Source organism: Centruroides sculpturatus, unplaced genomic scaffold, assembly GCF_000671375.1.
Source record: "Centruroides sculpturatus isolate CEXI.00-Female unplaced genomic scaffold, Cexi_2.0 scaffold558, whole genome shotgun sequence".
Lineage (NCBI taxonomy): Eukaryota > Metazoa > Arthropoda > Arachnida > Scorpiones > Buthidae > Centruroides > Centruroides sculpturatus.
Genome location: NW_019384839.1, coordinates 219,936 through 246,783, shown reverse-complemented (window position 1 = coordinate 246,783; position 26,848 = coordinate 219,936). Strand labels below are relative to the sequence as shown.

General features: G+C 28.3%; 2 protein-coding genes across 2 annotated transcripts; both read right to left on the bottom strand.

Moving 5' to 3' along the window:
- LOC111630279 (probable ATP-dependent RNA helicase DDX10) lies at positions 1 to 10,680 on the bottom strand. Its single transcript, XM_023374360.1, has 12 exons — positions 10,575 to 10,680; positions 10,343 to 10,505; positions 10,168 to 10,252; positions 9,973 to 10,071; positions 8,756 to 8,843; positions 8,596 to 8,684; positions 8,223 to 8,511; positions 7,408 to 7,521; positions 7,172 to 7,330; positions 7,030 to 7,092; positions 4,081 to 4,241; positions 1 to 251 (listed from the first exon to the last, which is right to left on the bottom strand). The coding sequence occupies exons 1-12, from the start codon at positions 10,590 to 10,592 to the stop codon at positions 62 to 64; spliced, it is 1,518 nt and encodes a 505-aa protein (XP_023230128.1). The 5' UTR covers positions 10,593 to 10,680; the 3' UTR covers positions 1 to 61.
- Positions 10,663 to 21,648, bottom strand: LOC111630273 (probable ATP-dependent RNA helicase DDX10). Its single transcript, XM_023374354.1, has 6 exons — positions 21,512 to 21,648; positions 15,607 to 15,667; positions 14,873 to 15,003; positions 14,639 to 14,797; positions 12,811 to 12,931; positions 10,663 to 10,679 (listed from the first exon to the last, which is right to left on the bottom strand). Exons 1-6 carry the CDS (start codon positions 21,587 to 21,589, stop codon positions 10,663 to 10,665), a joined length of 567 nt encoding a protein of 188 aa, XP_023230122.1. The 5' UTR covers positions 21,590 to 21,648.
- Positions 21,649 to 26,848: the final 5,200 nt, after the last annotated feature.

Genomic DNA, 26,848 nt, shown 5'->3' with positions numbered 1-26,848 from the left:
GTGTTCAAATACAAAAGATGACTGTACAAAAATATTGATAAAAACATTTTCTTTGTTACATTTAATGAGTCAACAGATGTAAAGCTAGTTCCTCGTCTTCCCCTAGTGATAGTCCGGTGTCTGCTGGTTCCGAAGACCTCTCTTCCATCTTTTTCTTCTTTCTCCCTGGTCTTCCGCCTCCATCATCAGAATCTCCCTGGCAGCTGCTCCTCTTTGGGTTTTTCTTTTCTTTTGGACTTAATTTCCGAGAACTATTAAAGAAAAATCCATATGGCATAAAACATCTACAAAATTAATATTATATTTATAATTTTATAATAAGAAATAAAACAAGAAAAATAAATGCATTTAATGCAAATGGATTGTGAAAATAATAATTTATTAAATTAACAAAATTAATTAAAAACCTATTAACTATCAAATTACATCAAAAAATGAATTTTATTTGAGTAAAAAAAATTCTAAAATAAAAAGTCAAAAATGATAAAAACATTCTGAAATTATATACAACATAATCTATAGGAGAACAGAGAGAGATGCAATTTGATAGAACAGAATTAAACTTAATACAAAAAATAATTAATAATTAATATTAACGAGAAAAGAAATCTGATATCTGAAAAAATATATTGAAAAAGAATTTGCTGATATAATGTATGTATTTTTTCTTAAATCATGAAGTTTTTGTTGTTTTTCTAGGAAAAGGTTACATAAAAAATGTTATTTTTTTTAACATAATATATCACATGAATTGCTTATTTTATAATTGCAAGTAAATTAATTCAGAATTTTACAATAGAAAATAAAAATGATCATGATAAAAATTAAACAAAACTAAAAAATTGAATTTAGTTGTTTAAGCTAAACTAATTCAATTAACAATTTTAAGAAAGTTTTTTTTTAATTTTTTTGGAAAAGGGTCTTAAAGGGTTCTTTTAAGACCCTTTATCCAGAAAATTTAGAAACTTTATTTATTTACATTTAAAATTTTAGATGTTTCATAGAAATTTTTTAAAATTACATATACAAAAATTGTCTTGAGTAATGTCATTTTAACACAAACCCAGAGAGACAAGTAAAAAATTCTTTCCACTTTATGGATTGGAAAATAAGATTTATCCTTAATTCTAATGTATGTAAAACAAAAATAGCTAAAGTGACATATTCACATCACTCTAATACTGTATTTGAATATCTATAAATGTTATTTATAAGCACTCTTAGATTAATAGTAATCCAAAAATATTTGAATTTAGGATTTTTCAAAGAAAGATTCTAAGAAAATTCAAAAATTTGAATAAAAAGGCAGCATTTTAAAGGTTTTTGTGTCGAGGTTTGAGTATCAGGATTTTTACTTATTAAATTTTCAAAGTGTAATTTGCTAAATAAAGATGTTTGATGTCTTAATAGTAGTAAGATATAATTACTAAGAATATCAAATATTCTACATGATTTCATTAATATAGTAAGATATCTACTTTTATACACTAAACTTCAATATAATGCCTTTCTGTATAGTGCCATCCTGGTAAGAATCCACAAATACTTGTGAATGGACCTTCCTCAAAAATATTACAAACATTTCAGTATATGTGAATTACTAAATGTATGATTTTTAACTTCAAATTGTTATAATCATAATGCTTGACTTTCAAACTTAAACACTCAAATTTGTGCATAGATGATATTGCTATGCATAACTCTCATTGAGATATTTTCGTCTAGTGCCATTTTTAATAGTGAACAAACAGCAGGACTAAATTGAGGTTTGGTCATATTTTGAATCATTTTATTTTCCCTTTGGTGAGAGTTGATCTTGTAATTAAGATTGTATCTAATTACTACAGACTTTATTTAATGTCTGAAATTTATAAATGTGCAAATTTTATGTCAATTTAATTTATTAAAAATTCATTACTGTATGATGTTTGTTTAAATTCTTTCTGTTTTGTGGGCACTAAGAGGATCTGTATTTGTGCTCCATTTTGTGCTTGGCCAAAGCCTGTATCTATCATGGATTCTGATAGAATCATAATATGGTGTCAGCAGTAAAGGAAGTTCTACATTTCTGAAGATCTAGCCCAGATTTAGACTTAAATTCTTCAGAATAGTATGTTGATGCCTGGTCATAAATGATATTAACTTACATCTTGTCTATATCAAATTTAATAATTATTTTTAAAAATAAAAAATAAAAACTTATTTTAATGATTCTCAGCCTTTAATCAACACAAACTTTTAAAAACAGCAAAATTAATGATAATTATTAAATATTAGAATGTAAATAAACTTCAGAAATTGAATTTTTGCAATATCTATTACTAGTCGGAGTTTTGCCCGACTGCATTCAAAGGTCCAACCTTTGAGTTTTGTTGCTTTATAACACTACTTTTTATTTTAAGACATTTTGTAAACAATATTAGCTTTATTTTATTTATATATTTAAACTTTTAATAAAGAATAAACAATATTAAAAAAAAGCACTAGAGTTTAAATATCAAGGAGTTAATAAATAAATAAATAAATAAAAATAAACAAAATATATTTGAAAATCAATCATTTGGATGCCATTTTGTTGTCTGTGCATTGAAGATTAAGCTTTGATTCCTTTCAGTAAATAAACAATTCCATTTTTTTTAAGAATTTGGATTTTTTATGGACATTATTTCCTTTTGATACTGTACAGTTTCATTTTTATGCAACAAATGTTTCTTGTTGTAGAAAAATGTTTCTGTACAGTCAAAAGTTTGTTTCTATTCAAATATTTCACATCAGTGAGGTTTGAGTGATTTAATTTAATACATTAAACATGCTCAAACCTTAATATAGTGCACTCGTGAATAGCACCAATACCTACTTGTAAACAAATCTGCCCCATAAATATTAGGCAGAGATCTATTTATCAGTACAGCTTAATTCTGTATTAGAACAAATTGTTATTTTCATACTCCTAAACTCAAACCTGTATGTAGACTTCATTTAATATACAGTGGTGCCTTGTATAATGTACGTCTCGAATAACGGACTTTCTGCGAACAAGTGCGAATGATGTTTCCACTGTTTTGCTGTTGCCAATGACAATCTGCTATTTTTATAATAAATTATTATTATTAGAATATATTATTAGTATATCTGAAGTACAGAGCTCCTGTTGGGATTTGGCTTGCTCCCTTGTTTATTACATACATCACCTCAGTGCAGGGTATTTACATTTATTTAAGTGTTGTGCAAATCATGGCTTCTAAAAAATCAGAAATGTGATTTCAATTGAAACAAAGCAAAAAATCATCAGAAGGAGTAAAAGTTGACAACAACTTCCTTGTCAAATGGGGAGAGGTTCAGGAGTTTACCAACACTCATTATTCAAACATAGCTGAGGCCAACAGGATCAATGATCTCTACAATGACGTCCTTGCCTGTCATTTCCAACAGGTGTTGAAGAAGAGAGAGAAACAGACCACCTTGGACATGTTTTTCAAGAAGCCAGCTGCCAAAAAACAAAGGATGGAACAAGAGGAGTTGACCCTGCAAGCTCCGGTAGCTTCCCTTGAATTTGACTCCAATTAAAAAACAATAAAAAGAGACCTGCTGCAATGTGTAAAAAGTCTATCTGTATGAATGTGTGAAAAAAGTGTTCCTCCACCTCCTCACAACATCTGACTACCCGGCATAATTGGTGACTGCTCCATTTTCATTTTTTTATGGTACAGTTATTTTATGCCGCAGAATGAATTATGTGTTTTAACATGTATTTCTATGGGAAAATGCGTTTTGTATAATGGACTTTTCACTTAACGGATGTGCACCTGGAATAGATTAAGTACGTTATACAAGGCACCACTGTATATTATTCTTATTGTCTAAGAAACTTTAATTTAGGACCAAAATCAATTCAACACTAATTTCAGAGGCAAACAAATGGTGGCATTAAATTAAGGTTTAACTGTATTTATCCTCTTTTAGAAATAAAATTATTCCATCCTTTTCTAATGTTCTCATCTTAATTTTCTGATATGAGAAATTTCAATACAATTATTATTTAGTTTGATGTGTACTGTACATAATAAATAACTAACATACTTCATGTTTATAACAGTTTCTTCATCTTCATTGTCATAATCATCTTTGTCATCTTCATTATTGTCATTAACTCTATCAGGATTGGGAAGAGCATCAATATAATTTTCTAAAACTTCATCTTCATAATCATCGTTTTCTTTGAATTCATTATTGTCGTCCTTCTAAAACAGCAAAAATAATTAAATTCTAAAATATTAAAGATATGAAGATAATTATTTTTTCACTTTCTTTCCTGTAAATAAAGTAAATATTTGTATTACTATTATATACTTATCACCATCACCATAATTTAGTGTAAAAATAATTGCTATAGTACAATTTTAAATACATTATACTTTTGATCACTTGAGATATAAATGCTTATGAAGAATCATTAAATCATCACAAAATGCTTTATGACTCATCTGCTTTGCAGGTCAAGAGGAGAAAGATAATGATACACTGTTTTGAATGCAAGGTAGTTGCATGCATTGTTTCTTCATGTTTCTTTGAAACTTTACTTGTTCAGTTTACTAAGTATATAATTTAAAAGGTACAGAATTCATTGGGAATTTTTATTAACCACAATAACATTTTTCTCATTCATCCTGGATAATCTACATCTACTGTATATATTTTAAATATGAGATGAGAAGAAAATAAAACTCATAATATAACAATCTAAATGCTTAATTAATCTAAACATATTCAGAAATATTCAATAACTTCATTAACCACTCAACAGTGAGGGATGGATATATCTGTCCAGGGCGATCGTGTGGAAGTGGTGAGGGATGGATATATCCATTAAATTCTTTTGGGGGTAACGCCAAAAACTACTGCAAAAATAATTCACATAAAAAATGAATTATGTAACAATAAAAAAAACTTTTCTTTACTAGATATAACTGTTTACAAAATCTTTTTCCGAAACAGTAGTGAGAAAAAACGCATGGAAAAATACTTTAAAAATTTTCCACGTTTATTCTCCACTATTTTGGGGTAGCACCATACCTGACTATCCCACTGCTGAAAGGTTAATAAAAATTCATTTTGTTAACTTAACATTTGTTTATCTACATTTACTTAAAAATATTAGAATTTTGTATAAAGTTTTTTTTTTAAATTAAATTAATTTAAACATTATTATTAATAACTTAAACTGATAAATAGGCATTTTTCAGAGTAATCATTATAACTGCAAAGGACAGTAAATAGGTTTTTAGCCTAATGTTTTCATCATTATCATCAATAACTACCTGGTTTAGAACATTTGACATGTTCATAATCTATTTAAGATCTGCTGATCCTTCCAATGCATCCTCTATCTCTTTTTTGAATTCGCTTATAATGCATAATTTTATAGGACCTGTTTTAAAGTTTTGATTTTTAGAGTTAAGTTATATTATCATGATTGATAAAATTTAACTTTAAAAAAAAAATCTTCAGAGTTTTAATGAACAATTGAAAATTATTGTTGTCTTCTTGTCCATTCAGTATAATAAACCACTAATTTCGTATTACATTTTCTTAGTCAAATATATAATATTAATATTTGTCAACTGTCATTTGTTAATCTGAAAATCAACAGATTTTCTTCATATATTATTCTTATGCTTTGTATTTTAACTATTAGTTAAAATACAAAGCATTATTAAGTATTATTATTATTAGTAGTAAATGTAAATATTTTATTAAAAGTTATAAAGACTGATTTTAACTTCAATAATTTGATATTATAAATAAAATAAAAGAGTTTTGACATTACTGAGATTTCATGAAACAAATTATATTCTAATCTGTATTGTTACAATTCAAAAGACCAAAATTTTAAATTCTAGTTTTATATTGAAATAACTTTTTTTGTTCTTTACTTCCAAAGATACTAGAAATAAAGATTAATGACAATACTTCATAATTTGTGTGTTACATTATAAAATCTCAATAAAGTACACAGGCTACTTTGATTGAGCAAAACTTTTTTACATGCATTCAAAACCAGAGAAACTTTTAGACAATATGCATTTATGTAAGCAGAGAAGAATCTACAAAGAAAGTCAACTCTACTAGTGTTGGAACAGACATGCAAAAAGACTTCAAAATATTTTTGTATTACTAATTTTACTATTTGTTTTATTAATGTGGAATTCTGGCATGGTTTATGTTATACAAATTTTTGCTAGTCTAAATATATTTTTTTCATCAAGAAACATCAATTTTTAATTCTGTATTTATAACTAAAAACAATAGATATGAAGAAACACTCAAATCAACATCTACTTTCTAATGTTTCTATTTTGTAAGTTCTATATATTATCTTTTCTTAAAATATAACCATTTTAATTTCAAAATTTTTATTTTAGTATTATGAACAGAACATAGTTAACAAACATTTTTAATCAATAATCACATTTTCAAATAACCAAATGAATGCATATATTTAACAAATTTGAAATTAAATATGTTTAGAGTATATTAAGTGCACTAATAATGTCTCAAACATGTAATGTAATGTATTAATGTATTAAATACATCATTATTTAATCTAATTTATATTTATATTGACTAATTTTTGTCAGTGAAAACACTAAGTTAAAATATTGTAAATCAATAAATGCAACAATAATGATTGATTGATAAATAAATAACAAATGTAATTAATAAGTTCTTCATAAAACTTTCAGTTCAATTTATTTAAAACATATTGTTTTCTAGGAGTATGTAAAATTAAAAAATCCTGTTTGTACTTAAAAATTAAAATATTTTGTTAACACATAAAACTATATAATGATATTTGTATTCAGTTATAAAAAGGAGGTAAGCCTCTCTTCCTGTACAATGCTCACCTTTATTCCAATAAACATTTATTTATTATTATAATGATGTCTTATACAGATTAATAATTAGAAAAAACTATTAATCAAACACATTAACAAATAATGTATAGTCTATAAAATGTATTTAACTTACCTTACTACTAAAACCTTTCTCTTTCAATGCCCTTCTCTCTTCTTTCAATTTCATCTTTTTCTCCTGATTTAAAAGTTAAAACAAAGGATAAATTTATCAATATTTTACATTTATATCAATTTTTCAAAGTTTAATAACTAACCTTGTGAAGTGCTCTAACTCTTTCTTTAAATAGCTGTTTGTCAATTTTATCTTCTTCTTCCATAATTTTTCTAGCAAGTTCCAAATCAAAAGATGTACTTTCTTTTTTAAGTTCTTGAGCAAATTCAGATTTTTGTTCACTTGGAAATGTGTTAACAGGCTAAAAATCCATACAAAATTTCATAGTTACAAATGAAACAACAAATTAAAGAAAATTTAAAAAAAAAGTCTTCTCACTTGGCCTTCATCATCATATGTTATTTTCTTGTTTGGTTTTACTTTTTTCTTCAATAATTTCTTTGCAACAGCTGATTTTGTTAAAGGTTTCTGTTCCTTACTTTTTGATATTAACTATAAAAACATGTTTAGAATTAAAATTAAGATATTCACATATGCAAAATATACAAATTAGCAATATTTCAAATGAAATTTATATGACTAAATTTTATACAACTTTAAAATGACTTTTGAAGTACTTTAAGTGCAAGTTATGTGAGATTAATTATAAATAAAATCTTTTTTTTTTTAGATATATACAACATATATACATCTAATACCAAATTCTTCACACTCAAACTGAACAATAACTAAGAACATGTCAGTAATCATATCTAATCCAGAAAGGTAACAACAAAGCAGTTCAAACCCACACTGAAAATCTTTGATGTAGATTTGAACTGTTTTGTTGTTACCCTGTTGGATTTGATATAAGGTTACTGAGATGCTCATATATAGATATATATATATCATACAAACATGTAATTTAATTATGATAAGCAAATACTACAATATTTATTATGCTGTAAATCTGTAATTTTTACTACTGTAATTAGGAAACTAGAAGAATGCTACCATTTAATGTTGAAAGATTTAATATGTTTACTTTACACATAGTGCATAATACAATTATATATTTTTTACATATTTATAGGTTATAATTCCTTCATTTCCTGTGTTATTTGGATTTAATGGACAATTACTAACAGTAAAAGTTGCTTGTTTTATCAATTCATTAAACTGAGGTTAATTATATTAAAATTTTCACAACTTACCTCATCCATTGCTTCAATTTCATGATCAGATTCTTCTTTATTTTGTTTTGGAATTAATACATCATCATCTGATTCTTCCCCATGAAAATTAAATGCAGTCTGTGATAAAGGTTTATTTAAATTTTCTTCATAATGTGCATTTTCCTCTTCACTATCCGAGTGAAGCATCAAATCTTTTAATTCATCCGTAGTCATATCAACATTTTCTGTGTCTTTTTTAGAATTTGCTAATTTTTTCTGATGTTTAGATAAAAACCGAATTCTTGGTGCAACAGCAAGCCCTAAGGACCTAAATTATTTGTATTCAATAAAAATGTTTCCCATAAAATTTAAAGAATTTTTACTGAATATTTAATTTAGAAAAATTATGTACCTTGAATATGCTTCTGTATCCAGCTGTTTTATATTAAAAACATTTTTGTCTTTCATTAGAAAAACATTCTTCAGGTAAGATACAAAAGCCTACAAAACAAGACTATTACATTCATTGAATGCTTCAAATTTGTTTTATAATAATCTGGACATTTCCTCACCCTTTGAGCACTTTCTTTTAATACGTGATCACGAGAACAGAGAACTTCTATTTTTTTCTGAACAGACATGAATTTCTTTTTGTTGATGCTGCATTAAAAATTTAATATATTAATGTATCAAGGCTCAAAAGCAATTAAATACTTCAATTAGTATTTTGATTGTAAAATTTTTAAAAAATCATCAGAATCTAAACAAAACTTACACAATACAATTTTTTTTTCCATAAATAAAAGTTGAAATTATATTTAAAATATTTTTAAGAAACAATACAAAACAGAGAAAAATAACATTTATCTGTTTTTAAAATCTTAGTAAAAAAATTTAAATTATCCTGAATTAATACATAATAAAATAAATAAAGCATGCAGTTTGATTTAGATTTTATGAAGTATTTAAAAATTTTTTGGAAAATTCTGAAGTGTTTATAATTAAAAAAAACATATTATGATAAATCTGATATCCTTTTGTAACTTTAAAAAACTTCTTTCTCAGATACAAAAATTTAAATATAATTAAATGATAAACAGAAAAATGCAACACAAAAATGCATACATTATTTTTTTAAAGTCTCCATCCTGTGGGCACTAAAAGGAATCTTTTTATCAGGCCAATCATGGGTTTGACCAGGCCCACAATGGTGGGTGTGGATGGTGAAGAATAGAGTCCAACATATCAGGGATGAACCATTCTAAAAAAATTACTGGTGGTTTTTGGCCTTCTGCATTCATTCCCAGTGTGATAGGCTAACCATAAAACCATTTGGCCATCTCAATGTCTGTTTTAAAACTGTGTAATATTTATTTCTATCGGGTTTTACTACCATTAGACAATGCTTTTAAATATAAATTCCCAATTTAATTTATAATAAAAATTTTATATGATTTAAATACTTCATAAAAATCAAAATTAAAAACGCATACTTCATTAACTGAGTTATATTACCTGTTCTTATAGAAAAAAAAATTTTAAATCAGAGAAACTCTACTGCTTATACAAAAATTGACTATTCCCCCCTTTTTAAATACATTGTTTTTTCAAACAGAATACTAATTTTATATTAATAACTTCCTTTTCTAAATGTAATGCATTTGAAAAATTTTGTTTCTCTTCAAATGGTATTGCATAACAGAGAGATTAGTTCTTACAAATAAATAAAATCACAAATCTGAAAATTGTTTCAATTCTCTTGACTTATAATAATTATCATATACAATACCTTATTTCTTCAATAGGAATTTTATTTTCAATCAGTTGTTGTGCCATTGATTTTTCAGAGGGCAATAACACAAGTAATGCTTCACCATTTCCTTCGTACCTTTAAATAAATACTGATATGTTATTTTTTTTATTTTTAAATTCATGCATATCATTTAAAATATGTTTTAAATTGTAAATTATATGTTAAAGAAACCTTGCAGTCCTTCCAACTCTGTGAATGTAAGTTTTAACATCTTCTGGACAATCTAATTGTATTACCCAATTAACGGATGGGAAATCTAGTACATGGTAATGTCACAATTAATAAAATAATTCAAAACTTTAAGTTCCGAATAATATTTTGGGATTTAGAATTTCAATTAATATACCTAATCCTCTTGCAGCTATATCGGTAGCAAACAAGACAGCATGCTGTTTCCTACAGAATTCATCATAGATAGACATCCGTCTAAGTTGATGTAAACTTCCATATAACGCCATAACTGTCATTCCAGGCCTCATTCTGCAGAATGTTTCGTACGTATATTTTACCTAATTAAAACATTTGCATAAAATTATTAAGCTAATGTAGTAATCAAACAATTTATTTCAACAATTTACCTGTTTGCAAGTTGCCATAAAGACTAAAATCTTTTGTTTCAAATGAGTTTTGATGAATGACCATAATAAGTTTAATTTATCATGCAGATCACAAATTATGTAATTCTGAAATATAAAATCATTATTAATGAATTATTAAATTTTAAAAAGAAGGCAGCATACGTATTTAAATATGGTGTTTATATTATTTATAATCAGTATATACTATATACTGATTATACAAATGCCTTGTCAACAATTATAATTAAAATTTAAAACCAAAAAAAAAAACATTAAATTAGAGTAAAAGCATTTTCACATTTGTCCCCTTGCACATCTTGGGAGTTTATAAAAGTAGTCTGAGGGTCAGAATATAGACAACCTTTATCTGGATGCAAGTCTCTCTAATTAAAGGTCAAGTCTATCTTTGTCTTAATTAATAAGTATATACTACAATTTTTGTATGTATTTACTTAAAGTATATATTTTTGAGAAAACTAGTTTCTAAATAAAATCTTCGCAGATTTATGAAGTTTCCTAACAATTATCTTAACAGCAATTACATTTATACAGCTGAAAACTCCAAAATTGTAAGAAACTTTATGGAGATTTGTTTATTGCAGTAATTATTTTGATTATTTTTATGCTTGCTAAAACAATCATTTTACAGTCTTGCTGCATTAAACTATATTTCGATTTTGTGAAATTTTTCTACTCTAAACTTTAAAAATGGCGTAAGTATAAGTACAGGTATACCTCGCCTTACGTCGGTAATTGGTTCCAGGAGAACGACTTAAGTCGAAAAACGATGTAAGTCGAATTTACTTGTCTCCAAATCTACTTGTCACTAGGCTAAACCATAAATTGCCAATTCCAGGTCTGTATTTTATTTAGTAATGCATTTTTAATAATGTATGGTTAATAAAGATCTATTTTAAGCTTACAAACAAATAAATTTTAGTTTTTAATATAGTACAGAAAAANAAGCTACAATAATTTATTTCTTTATTCAAAAAATAAATTTTTTACTTTATTTTGATTCAGTGACTGCCAATTATTAAAACTTTAAAAAAGTTTGTAACATATTAAATAAATTGATTTGTCTTCTTACCTCTAACATTATACATTGAGCATTTACAAGAAAAATGAGTTTACAGCTGCATACCTAAGTGAATAAAGGTTTGACTTCTGTCCTGTATGTTGTGGATTTGAATCTTACTTATTTGACATTTTTCTCTAATATGTGTTGAAACAGATTATTACTACAATGTATATTTTTATATTTGTAACAAAGAAAAATCACTGTTTTGTAATTATAATATTTATTTGCTATGCAATAAAATATTTCAAATTATTTTCCACTTTTTCACAATTTTTATTTCTACAAAATTATATTATATCAGCAATAAATGTTGAATATACAGAAAGTTCCTCTCTGATCTCTAGTCTTGAATTGTAGCAAAATAAGTGACTTGTGGGTGTATGCATGTATGACTTGTGGAAGAATAAAATTAATAAGAGAGGATAGGGAAAGAAAAACAAAATCATATAACTGGTATGAGATTTTTTACCAAGTAATACCAAATGAACATGGAAAACTCTGCTCAACTGAATATAAATGATAGGATACACAAAACACAAACATTTTCATCTCTCTTGTCCCATTGTACTCATATGCATTGCCTTATGATATTTATCATGCAGTTTTCCTAAGTTTGTATTCTTTTCTTAATAAAAGTACTAAATACAATATTCCAAACATGGATAAACATCCTAATAGTAAGCAAAAGAAAAGTTTTAAGTATTGAGGAAAATCTTGAAGACTGTACAAATTTTGAGCATTCTTGTTATTTTTATTGATAAAACTTCCATGATACTGTCATTTTTAGGAACAAGCATACTGTATCACAAGATAATAGATATTTCAAATCCCACAGATCCTACAAAAATTTGCTTGGATCCTTGATGATAAAATATAAAATTTATGTTCATATATTTTATGTTTCAATATTAATTTCTTCAAATGTTAAGATGAAATTAATCTAGATACTTTCAAGAAATATGATGCAACTGAACGATATTTTTTTATTGTAAATTTAAAGATGTAAACTTGTTTTTGCATTTAATTATTAAAAAATATTTAAAATTTATCATCTTTAATAAATATGTAAAATTAGATGTAGTTATTTAAATAAACATATATAAATAGACTTAACAAAATAAATTAAATTGAATAAATGAAATAATATTAACTTACCCAACATTTTTAAATGTGTACAATCAAACAGAGGATTCTCATCCATATGCTGAAGCAATCTTCCAGGTGTGCAGATAATTATATTACATTTGTCCATACGTTTCCGTTCAAATTTCAAATCCTTGTGAATATATAAATTATCATTATTTAAAATACTCCTGAATTTATATTTATACAAATTTTTAATTACTGTTGTTATGTTTTTAGAAAAGTAATAATAAAAATTTTATAACAAGCATATGTAACAATACAGGACATTTAATAAACATTTATCTAAAATTAAAACTATGCAATGATGAGGTGTATATACAGTACGGTCTTGTTTTATGCAAGGGTTGTATATCAGCACTTAACAAGTAAATTTTTGCACACTCCCAAATAATCCTAGATGACAGTCTAAATACTTAACCAATCACTTACAATTAACAGAAAATGTTAAGAACTGTTTAAATTGTTTTGCTGTATATGATTTTCATAATGAATATTATCAACATAAATATTAATGTCAGAATTAAATATGTATCCAAGAGGCTTTCAATATGATCATAGCTTAGAACAGGGGTGTCCAACCTTTTTGTTTCTCTGGGCCACATTGGAAGAAGTCATGGAGTTCTGGGCCACAAATATATTGTGACCCAATTTTTAAATATACAAATATATTTAAGGATTTACACGTCTAGATTATAGTAATAAGTATTAAAACTTTATCACGAAAAAGGATATTTTAAAAAAATTACTTCTACGGACGCTTTTAATTTCTACTTAGAGATAGATAATTTTATTTATTATAAAGAAGTCAAACAAAAATTTATTTGAAAAACACAAATATTTGTTTTATTTGAGTCCTTAATTAATAAAACAACAATGAAACACCATTTTAAAGTGCATTTTTATCCAACTAATATATTTATAAATAATATGTAGCCCAAAATGTAGCCAATGCGCCAAATGATATTTTTTTTTACGCCAAACTAAAAACAGGGTACCTAAATTTGGCGCAAAGTTGCCAAATCTTGCAACACTGAAAGGAATATTAAATAAAGCTAGAGTTGGGATTCAAAGGATTATAGACCCAAATTCGGGGGAAAGAGAGAAAGGTCAAAAGATAAGGAAGTGAGAAAGGTTAAATAGACCTTCTGTTATGTAAATATTGATCTTTAATTTTCCAACCTTTCTCACTTCTTTTTATTTTTTGGCCTTTCTCTCCTTTCCCCAAATTTTGGGCTGTAATCCCAAAATTTGGGGAAAGGAGAGAAAGGCCAAAAAATAAGCTATATACTAAATAAAGCTTTGAGTCATGACTCCAGCTTTATTTAATATTCCTTCCTCTTTTAGACATTACAAATATTTGAAAATACTTCCTTTCTATTAAAAAATAAAACATGTATAAAGGTTTATGGTTTTGTAAAACTTCTTTTTTGAGGTTTATGCCGTTGAAATAAATAAATAATTTAAAAATTTGTCGGTTTTGTTTACACGTTTATTGGGCCGCATTGGAACTTGCCTTGGGCTGCATGTGGCCCGCAGGTTGGACACCACTGGCTTAGAAGATTAATTTCTTTTTTTAGAATTTATTGAATTTCCAAAATAAATTATTCAAGCTAGAATTTAATTTTAGTTTTAATCTAATTCTACAAAAATGTAATTTTTTCCCTATTTTTTAAAGCCAGTATAAAATCTTTTAATTGTTCGAATAATAAGTTTTCAATTTTTTGGTAGCTTTCTTGATAATCATTTAGATTCACTCCTACTGATAAACCTAGTATGACAATATTAAAAAGCATTAACTATGGATAAAGAATTACATTTTATAAACTGTAAAACTTACTTTTCCACCAATAATCAGACCAGCTGAAAAGTCATGGTAAGCTCCTATTTTACGCAAAACTTCAAAAATCTGATATGCCAATTCTCTTGTAGGTGTGATTACCAATGCACCTAAGCCATCGTAAGTGGTCCATCTTTCCAAGTAGAGACTCTCTAAAATCTAAAATTTAATTAATTTTCAGTTAGAATTTTAAACTAGAATTCCACCTTTACTACTATAGTTTAAATGACTTACTGGTATTAAAAATGCTAATGTTTTTCCTGAACCAGTTTTTGCAGCTCCTAATATATCTCTTCCTTTCAAAGCTAATCCAATACATTCTCTTTGAATGTCAGTTGGTTTTTCATACTTGGCATCTCTCAACCCTATTTAATAAATAATAAATTAAAATTTATGTACAGTATAATAATTAGACATTTATAATATAAGTGCCTGAACAATTTACAATCTACTATGAATGATAAACTGATAATTGTTAAGAGAACACAACAACTTTAGAAATTGTGATTATTTCTATAGCTACAAGTATTAACATCTTTGCTTTTATTATCAATTTTGCATGTTGACGTGTGTCACTAATATTTTAAATGTGCACATTACATTTTTTATTTTACCCTAGGACAGGGGTGGCAAACCTATGGCATCAGAAGAATCATCTGGCATGTAATGTGCTTATGTTTTCAGTTTATCACCTGTGGTTTTCAATTATCCTTTCAGTTTGTCATCCGATCACTCTTTTTCAATCAGCCTCTCTACATTTATTTTAATTAAAGCATATTCATTTCATTTCTATAAATATCGTTATTTGAGGTTTAAAATTTTGGCTTGCATAAACATTTTTAAAGATAAATATTATAACTATATGGCATGCGAACTTAAAAAGTTCGCCATCCTTGCCTTAGGATGTGTGAAAAATTTTTATTTTATATTTGAAATGAATTTAACATTTTAATAAATTATAAAATTACCTTTTTGTGTTTTTTGAGATAGAGGAAAATCTCTGAAACTCTGAATTGTTGTTTTTCCAATCTGAAAAATTAAAATAATATCTTTAATGATAAGAAATTTCATACATTTTTACAAGTGAAGTCACTTAACATATTAGAGAGGTTGAGGCTCACGTTTTAAACGTGTAAACGTGTACGTGTGACGTTCGGCGCCGCTTTCCTGTAAGCCTAAAAGTTTGACGATGGTGTTTGGAATGTCGAGCGTGATTCCACCGACTATCCAAACACCATTGTCAAACTTTTAGGCTTACGGGAAAGCGGCGCCGAACGTCACACGTACACGTTTACACGTTTAAAACGTGCGCCTCAACCTCTCTATTGGTAAACTTACTGTTGATACATCTTTTATTTATTTATACATATAGGCCTAAATAAATGATGTTTCAATATTATTTGTATCACTTTTATTATATGGAGAGATAAGTCTAATATTGATGAGTTCATCCAAACCATGAGAGACAATTCATATGGAGTGGTTCTGGAGTTGTGATGACAGTGCACATTTCTTTCAAAGGTAAGAGCTTTGACATAAAATGTACTATAAATTGGAATTTATTCCATTATTTATACCAATCAATTTTAACGATTGTTTTAACTATAAAACAGTGGCCTTAGAGCCTTACAAAAAAAACCTAAACTCATTGTAGTAGAATGGAAGACATTAGAATAGAGCTGAGTTGCATCACTACAATGCATGGCTACTCTAAAGGCGTAATCTTTAAGTTAGTCCACAGGCAGGAAACAAGAGGAACACAATTTAACAATGTCCAGAGAGGTGCTCACATTGATAATGCAGTACTACAAAAATCTATTTTCCACCATATGACTGCATGTCTATTATATATAAGGAATTGCATCATATGTGGGTACACAATTAACTTAGACATAATCCCCACATGTTTAAGCTTCTTAGAAATCAGAAGAATCTAATCAATTCCAGCAAAGAACCAGGTATTTATAAGATACTTCTAAGAGATGAATGGTTCCAGAGAGAATCTACTCATATATAAATTCTACCAAGAGGTTCCTCAGAAAGTATATAATGGTGTACAAAGCTGATATAGATAGAGGCAAACCACCATTCTCTCAATATAAGCGAGTGATGAAAAATTAGACCTAATTTACAAGCTACATTGATTACAACAGTGGCAAACATGGACCAACTCAGTGTACTGGAGATGCTTGAGATTTTTGAAGACGACTTGCAGGGGCAATGTATAAACTTTAAGAAAGAGAAGAGGCTTTCCCAAGCATGGCAAGTCCTATTTTATACATTATTATAAAACCGCTTTACAATATCTATGTTAGGATGCATCTTATTGGTTAATTTTTGGTTTTTTAAATTAAGATCTCAGGCTTATATGTTCAAAAATGGAAGACACAGAAGTTCTTCTGTCTTCCATTTTTGAACATATAAGCCTGGGAACATCATTCCATTTCTTTTGGATTCCATTGGCATTCCATTTCTTCAAAAATTCTAACTTGAAGCAGATCTTAGACGTAGACCAAAAACATGTTTTTCTGGACTTTCATCAGTTTGCTAGGTGAATTTCAAGTTTACAAAGTTTTTAATCTGTATATTATTGCCCAGTTTTCTGACATATCAAACTTTTTGACATTAGAAAGTCCAGTTTATTTGCTCCTTGGTTTCAGCCACAAAAATTCATATATTTATTAATGTTTCTATGCTTATGATTTTTAAAGAATGATTCAAGATTACAAATTTTAATATTTCTCTTACAAAGCAATGTCAATGTTACAACATAAAATTTGTTCTGATTTTATCCTTATACTTTCATAGCAAAAGAATTGCTCTTATGTGTTCTTAAAAACTAGTAATTAAGCTTTAAAGTATTACTGAACATTTAATTGTACTTTTTATGTATTTTATTCTCAATTATATTATTTTTTACTTAACATTTCTTTGATATTGAGTTTAATATTAAAATTCCCTAATACAAATTTAAAAAATTATATTGAATTTCATCAATTATTAATTATAAAATAATTTAAAATTGAAATCCATGAAAGTATTAATTAATTAATTGCAAAATTCTTCAACAGAAAAAATATTCCATTAAAAACTTGCATTCTGAATATTAGTTTTAATATCTGAACCATTTTGTCTTCAGACAAAATGGTTCAGATATTAAAACTAACAATCATTGTTCTTAACATTCAAATTAATTTGTATGAAGCACAGGCTTGAAAGAATTTACAAATCTTAATAATTAGTTTTTTTGCATTACATTAACTTTTAATCATTTTTTAAAATTAATACAGTCAATCAACCCCCTATAACGCAGTAGATACGTTCCACTTTATAAGAATTTTGTGTTGTAGGAATCCTTAAATACATGAGCCAATCACAGCCCGGCATGTGTGCAGTTTACCGACTATGGCTGTTTGAAAGGTTTTCTTCCATAAAATTAATCGATTCTAGACTAATTTGACTCAACATTTCTAAAACACGTATAATTTTTTGGGAATAATCCGTATAAACTATGCTATAAACAAAAAATTGTAGAATTACTTACCAAGTGTGCACTGATCGACAACGCCATTGCTTAAGCTTGTTTTTATCGCGGAGCAGTGCACCAAACAGCAGGCGCATTTTCTAATAAGTTATTTTTCTGTGAAAAATTCGCTAAACTTTAGAGACATCATTAATAGAAATAATTTTTATGGCCGTTGAATAAGAAATGTGTTTTTCACAAGAAATGTATAAAATTACAGTACTGTATTAGACTTACAGTACCTAATTTATATACTGTACAGACGATAGTAAAGTCAAGTTACCCCGCCTAAACTCTCCATAGCATGTAAGTAGTTCGGCTGCTTGTCCACCATTGGTCCAGATTCAACCAATCCTGTCACAACACAAGTCGGCGATGATATTTTACCACATTTTACAAGTCTCTTTTAGTGTCTTTATATGAATATGGTCTCAATTTTTTCGCCGCGATATACGAATCCGCATTATATGAACCCGCGTTATAGGGTGTCTACTGTATATTGATATAGATGTAACTATGGAAAATAAAAGGTTGCTTCTGGAGAACTTGTATAATTGCAGGTATATAAAATATTAAAACCCTTAATATAGATCCTGAGTGTAGAAAACTGAAAGATTTTATTTTTTATAATTTTTTGTTTGTAGTGATCACATTTAATATTACTAATGGAAAACTTTTGTATAATTAACTTCTGTTTTAAGACAAAGAGGAAACCTTAATAAACTCAAGCTGTAAATTAAAAAATAAAATAAAATTTTGTATATCGAAATAATTCTCTCTTTCCCTAAGATTATGGATACAGACAATAAAAGTGATGTACAGATTGACTACAAAAACTTTAGTCAATCTGTACATAATGTGTTAGATTTGAAGTAATCTAAATTTATGCACTATTCCCTTCTCTGCACAAATTTTAAATTCTTTCTATTTAACCCATACCTTGAACCTGTTACCAGTGTGGATGATATGACGGATAAATATATTGCAAACATTTTCAAACATTAATAGTTCTTCTTCAGGTGATAGAAACAACAAGCAAAGGAACATAGAACAATTTTATATTTCTATTTATGGATATCATCTCCATAAAATAGAAATATAAAATTGTCCTCCATATTGTCCTTTATTTTTTTTAACTCTTATTGCCCTGTGGGCATTATGTGTTTGGCCAGGCCCACAATGGGGTGGCTAGGTGCAACACATCTGCTCGGACAAAAATTTTCTGGGGATTTTTTGACCTGTCTGAATTTGATTCCTGTTCCCCAGAGCGATAGGCTGCCACCTTGAATGCTCAGCTATCCTGCCATTACCAAATTGTTGGTTGGAACACTTGGAAGTTATAAAATCAATCCCCAGTAGTTGTTTCTAAATCTTTAAATGTCTCAACTTTGCTTTATTATAACACAAAATTCAGAAATTTTCTCCTTTGAATGTCCAAAGCAAATCATCAAATGCTAGTAAATGTAAATTTTGAGGCATATATGTCAGATCTAGCCTATGCACAATCCACCATCCACTGAATTTGTAGTCAATACATTCTCTAAAGCCAGCAACAGACTTGTACATTTGGTTGTAAGGTATTGCTCACCCAAAAGTTATATTACAGCTGTTTGCTTTTCATCTTAACACAAGGAAACTGGACATTCAAAATGAGCACTCCATGTTCCAATTTCTTTCATTCACAAGCAAACTTGCTAGTTGTGAATTCCATGGCTCAGAAGTTTGTCTACATTATAGTAATGTAACTATCAAAGGAATTCACCACAAATCAACAACAGAGTGAAGTGCTCGGTTTGTCCATGCTATAAATGCACAGCGTTATATTACAACCAAATATTATAAGTCTGTTGCCAACTTAATGGTGAGAGACAGAATGCATCTCACATAAAAGAACCATTGGTATAAGTTAATTTTTGATCATTTGTATATCAAATTATCATCTATACAGGTTGTCTGAAAAGAAACCAAACTTTTACTCTAAAAATATAACTAGATGGTTAGATTAGCATTAATAGTCTAATTCAAAATTTTGAATGTTATATTTTCAATTGTGTGCAATATATTCATATATTGTACATGCTGGATAAATAAATATGATTTAAAAAACACACCTTTAACAATCCAGCAAATAAAATTTACTAAAATAAAAAATTTTACTCAGTTACATTCTATTTTCCCACTTATTCCATACTCACTCACTGAGAAACAAAAACAGGCATACATTCATCATGCTCAAGACATCATCAAAATGGCTCACCAGAATTCAAATTTTCTTAAAAATATTATCATGGGTGATGAGATGTCAAACTTCCATGTGAAAGTCATCAAACAAACACACAGCAAAAATATTTTGTTTCCAAAAATTTCAGGTCAAGACCATGCCCGTCTGTTTTTATGTTTCCTAAGGTATCATGCACAAAGAATTTGTCCCAAATGGCCAGAATGTTACCGAAGAATATTATTTGGGTATTTTGGAATGTCTCTTGAACTGAATTTTATGCATATGGCCAGAGTATTAATGCAGAGTTTTATGCATGTGTTCAAGGAAGCTGGACACTGCTGCACGACATACCCTCCCACAAGAGCACTGCCTTTCATCAATTTTTGGCTCAAAATGGTATTGTAACTCTAGACCATCTACCTTATTCTCCCCATCTGTCTCCCTGTGACTATTTTCTGTTCCCAAAACTTAAAATTTCAATGAAAAGGACTCGTTACAAGGGCATTCCCGAGACCGAGGATGCTGTGATTGCAGTACTGAACCAGGTGCCAAAACAGGAGCTGAAAAGTCCTTTGAAATGCTAATTACTTATTCTGAACATTGTATTGCTGCGGAGGGATCTTATTTATAAAAATATTTCTTGTAGTGTTTTCTTCCTAGAGCAAAAGTTTGGTTTATTTTTTAGTTGGTTAAATTCCAGATACGTATACTGTCATGGCAGCTCATCTCTGATTCCAGCAAACAGTGGGGACGCACGTTCTAACCTACCCTACCCTATTCTAATAATTTGGTTGGTAATAATTATGGTAATTTATTAGAATAGGTTAGGTTAGGTTAGAATGTGCGTCCCCACTGTTTCCTTTCTTTTGTTTGCTGGAATCAGAGATGAACCGCCATGACGGTATACGTATCTGGAATTTAACCTTTTAGACAACGTGTATTTGTAATTCCTCCTGAAGTAACTTCTACCCGACCTTTTGGGGTACAATTACACCCCTCTGAATGAGACGGTTAGGACTTTATCGGGGGAGTCTGAAAGTGGGAGTGGAAAATCTCTCATTCAGAATTCACATCTTACCATAACATCATAAGGATAAATCACTTTCAAAACACGTGGTAACAATCTCACCTCGTCATAAGCTTGGATAAGTTTCTCAATCTCTTTTGTTTCTATTTGCTTTTTCTTTGGTCTGCGATTCTGAAACATTTTACTTTTCTTTCCTTCTTAATTTCTTCCTATTTCACATGGAAATCATTCATCAACAGACGTCGGCCATTAAAACGACTAAACTGCCATCTGTGAATAAATAAAATATTATTCTAATTATTTATAATTTAATAAACTTTAGAGATTTGTTGTTTTTATTAAATAAATTTATATAAATTAATAATTAAGAATTTTAAACCAGTTATATTTCATTTTCTTATTATTATATTTATCTATCAAATATTTTCGTTTCTATCGATCACTATATGCTCATCAGTGGCCGAGTGGTCTTCGTCCCCACACTTGAGTGGACTAGACCCTGAATGCTAGAGTTTGGTCGTGGGTTCGCAGCCGCGCTCGAACGGGCTGGCAGCGTAGAATTTTCCGGGTTTTCTCCACCTGAATAGGGGCCAGTTTCCCTTAAAAAGTCCTCCCGGAAGGCATTTGGTCGCTAGGCGACTGAATGCCCGCGGAGTATAAAGCCTAATAGCCATAAACTCCATATAATCCACTTAGCGAAATGAAAAATGAGATCGCCATATGGCTTTTTTTATTTTTACTCTTTCCATCCTTTGGAACTTAATAGGTCCTTTTCATCAAAGCCCATTGTTGATTTGACCAGGTCCACAATGGGAACAATCAGATAGTAAGAGGTATAGCTCAACCTCCCGGGTCAACCTATTCCTAAAACTTTCTAAGCCCCCTTGGACTCGAACCCCGAATCTCCTGCTTCGGCCATCAATCATCTCAGTACATTACTGTGATAGTGAAATGTTTGAATTTCATTGCTTTTATTTCACAATTCCAAAAAATTAAAAAGAACCGTACGATGTTTTGCCAAAATTTTAATGTAATAACCAAAATAAATGAGGCACAACAACTTGAACTTTAAATCTAAATTTATCAATAAACAAAAAAAGAAAAAAAAGTCTCTACTATGGAAAAGGTACAGTACATCAATTATACAATCCTTATCAAAGCTATAGGAATAATTTAAGAAAAATATAGAACTGATAAAATTTATTACGAAGTAGAAATATAAGATGCCATTTTCTCTCATTCCATAAATTTTAAGTTGGCAATAAATTAAATTTATTACATAATTAATGGAAACTTATGAAATGTGAGAAAATGGTAAACTATACTTCGAGAAATATACAGTATATTAAACATAATATTCATATTTTAATTGAATAAGCCATTCAGTAGAGGCTAAGATTAGCATTTTCGTTCCTTAGTTAAAATATAAATGATTTCATAATTGTTAATATTTCCTTTTTTTTTAGCAAAAGTTGTAAACATAATCTCAATAATGCCAACATTTTTCCTTATTTTCTGAACAAAGTAGTCCATCATTTTTAATAACAAAAGAGTTATTTCATTGTGAGAATAATTAATTTTTGAATCATGTCAATCAAATATTCTCTATTATTATTTTTTAATCTGTTGGTTTCCTAAATAGTTTATTATAAGGTACTTAATAATTAATATTTTATCTGTTGTAGAAATTCCCCATTTTGTCTCAATTTTTTCGCGAAGTAATAAAAATAAAAAATAAATCTAAATATAAAGAAATGAAATCTGAAAGCAGGAAAAAGATTTGGAACAATTATCACGGTATTTCAATTTATAATGAAAAATCTCCCACCAAAAACTGGAACGCATTTCCCAAAATAATAATTTATATTCCGGAAATATAAACCAAATCATTAATTTTCGTACGTTTATCATACACAATGGGGAATTTTTCACTTTTCTAATGAAAAACTCTTTATTGTGTACCTTGCTGATATTTTTTTTTAAATACAGGGTCGCCCAAAAGTCAATTAACCATGATCTCTTTGCCAAAAGTTTATAAATTTTTGCAGAAAGTTAGCAGTGAAAGTATCAAAGCGTTGCAACTTGTGTACCGAATAACTATCTTATTTTCAACAGTTTTTGGATAGTTTATAATGCAATACTAGAATTAAATAGTAATTTAGACTTTAGAATGGTTAACTGACTTTTTGGCCAACACATATTTTCAAAATATCCTCCGAAATTTCTCCAGTACATTTTTGTTATGATCGAATAATGGAATCTATGTTATCTAAAGTTATTTTATAATTTTAATTTTTAAAGAAATTATTTATAAATATCATTGATTATTTTATACAATGTAGCAAAATATAATCGACTGATCTGTAAATTGCAATTTCAACAACACAAAGAACAGTTAGGTTCCGTGTTCTGTTCACAAAGAAGATTCAATATGCAACTTATATTATGTAGATACTCTCATAATGGAATAAACAGGTAAGTTTAAATCCTGTCCGATTAAGGAAAAGTGTTGATGAATCAGATTATTGTAATACGACTCTAAAATAATTCGTTCTTAAAAGCTTCTCGAAATGACCCTTTTTAATCTTTTATTCCTTACAATGTTGCTTTTAAATGCATTGATTGTTCTTCTGCTAGTTTTACTTGTGTCTTATTTACTGTCAATCTGTTGTCTAAATGGACAATACGTAACTGAACCTCAATTTATCCATTGTCTTTTCACTTCCTTCTTTGTGTAACGGCTACTGTAAACATTTTATTTATTCAATAATTCTACAAAAATAAATTTAAATTCTGATTTTTAATGAGAATAGTTTAATCGATTTTTATTGAATGTTTTCCTTTATTTTTTCAAAAACACTTTTAATATGTAAAGAAACTTATTCATATTGTTTTTCAAATTTTTCTGCTTTAGACTTTTACTATTACACATTAATAATAATGCATTCGTTTTCCTTGTAAATAAAACTAAACTGCAGTTCATTTGTTATATTATTTTTTAAAAATATACAGTGGTACCTCAGGATACGAAATTAATTCGTTCCGAAACTGAGATCGTATCATGAAAATGTCGTAAGGTGGATCATCTTTTCCCATACGATTACATGTAAAACCAAATAATTCGTTCCAACGCGAAAAACATACTCAAATTAAAGCCAAGTAATACATTTAAAAAAATAACTGTAGTAAGAAAAACAAATGAAAAATGCGAACTAATGTAACGTCGTATGGTGAGTTTTTGTTCGTATCGTGGAGCAAAAATATGTTCGAATTTCATGTCGTATCCTGAAAATTTCGTATGCTGGGGCGTTCGTAACCTGAGGTACCACTGTATATGCAATTTTATTTGTGGAAAAGCTATCTTATTTATAAAATTATTTTTGTTTTTCAGACATTTTCTTATTTTCGAAAAGTTCCTTTCCATCAGAAATTATTGCTTTATTTATGCGATGCACGGCAAATGAGGGCAAGACTAATCCACAAACTAAATGTTTTCACCAAAAATATTGTGTTAGAACGAAACTATAGTAGTAACCAAAAGATTTTACAAAGAGCAAACTAACAAAGACTTCAAGACGTAATGACTGAATGCTTTAGAATTTTTCACTTTCGGAAAGACATCTTCCAAATGTATCAGCATGGATGGATTGCAATGTCCAAAACTATGATTCCGTAGGTGGTTAAAGTGCCAATCTACCACTTTCGGGAATCCGGCATCGAATAAACGAAAAGAATTCCAGGAATTTTTCATGAATGGTGTGTTTTGGGTATATTAAGCTCCATCCCTCACTATTCACTTCACGGATGACTCATTGTGGGCCTAGCGTAACTGAACCATGGGGCTTAATTAAAAGTCCCTCCAAATGCCAAGGCGAAAAAAGTAAAAAAATAAAAAAAAAAACAAAATTCCGACTGGAGAGCCCTATGGTTAATTGCATAAATGAAACTAATATTTATTTACTTATTGATTTTTTAAATTATTTTAGTGGATTATTCTGTGATTTATTTTTTACACCTGGTTCTAATTAACAGGAAATTTTGAGTAGATTAAATATCAACTAAAATGATATTTTTAAATGAATATTTGCATTAAATCCTAGATATTTTCAGCCAGAAAAACTGTATCAATTCCATCTTTTATTAAAAAAATAAAATTATCGATAAAATGTAGATAATATCTTTAGAATGAATTTGATAATCTACTAACAATTATACAGGTAAATACAGAAATTCAGGTATTTTCCTTAGAATTTCGTTTGAAAAATTAGGATAAAGACATTATTACTATTTTATTTTCATTTGTTTTAATTAAATGTCAAAGTTTATCTGACATTTTTCATATTCGAAAATAGCAGAAATCTACAAACATTGAGTCAAATATTTAGAACATTATTAAATTTATTGCTAACTAGCTTGTTACACTCGCGTTATTAATCGTACATTTACAAAATGTATGTGATAAACCCATTTTAAGAACATTATCAGAACACCTATAAACTACGTGGGCAGTATGTCCTCGTAAATAGCAGTTTATAGAAAAAGTTATTAGAATTAATATGGTTTATTTGGTGACGGCAATGAGACACGCAGGGGATCTGCCGAAGGGAGAATGCCCCCGAGATATCTTTTATGGGAAACTGGCTCTATTTAAATGTTACTAATGTCAAGAAAATCCGGTAAACTCCACGTGGCCGAACCCGACCGACTACCAGTGTTCAGTAGTTTTATCCACTCGGTCACTAGTGGGCTGCTTTATCAGGTAATTTACTGTACTACTGAGTGAGGCAGAGAACGGAATTTTTCTATACTTCTTAAAGAATTAATTATAAGGTTCTAACTTCCAACCCCTCGTTCTCTGTTAGAAGGCCTGATCAAGTGGGGAAAATGACCTGTTTGCTCCCGAGGATGCTTCTGCTCTAGGGAGCAAACTGAATTTTTTACAAAAATTCCAATGAAAATTAACAAATCTAGGAAGAAATGTAACATTTTACTAGTATATTCCATCCTGTGTTGTTAATTATTATGTAGGACATTATTCTTAATGTAAAATATACACCTAAATTTTCATAAATCATAAAATAATAATTAAATACTGTATATTATTTCAAATATAAACTTTATATGTATGTTTCTTATTTAATATTAAAATATACAAATTAGTCATACGCCTTCTCTCTCGTTATTTTTAAAACTAGGCATGCCTGTATGAAGTATAGGTATAGACTTCTAATGGAAAGATTTGATACGTTTAACCGTAAAATTCTTCAAAATTATAATATAAATAAAAATAAATCTTCCATAAATATCGCAGAATTTATATTATGCGCTTGAAAATTTAAAAAAATAAATTAATTAATAGCTAGAAAATGGGAACTAAATTTAATTTAATTAACCCTGCTATTTCCCTATCTAGACATTCATTAATAGAAATCACAAACG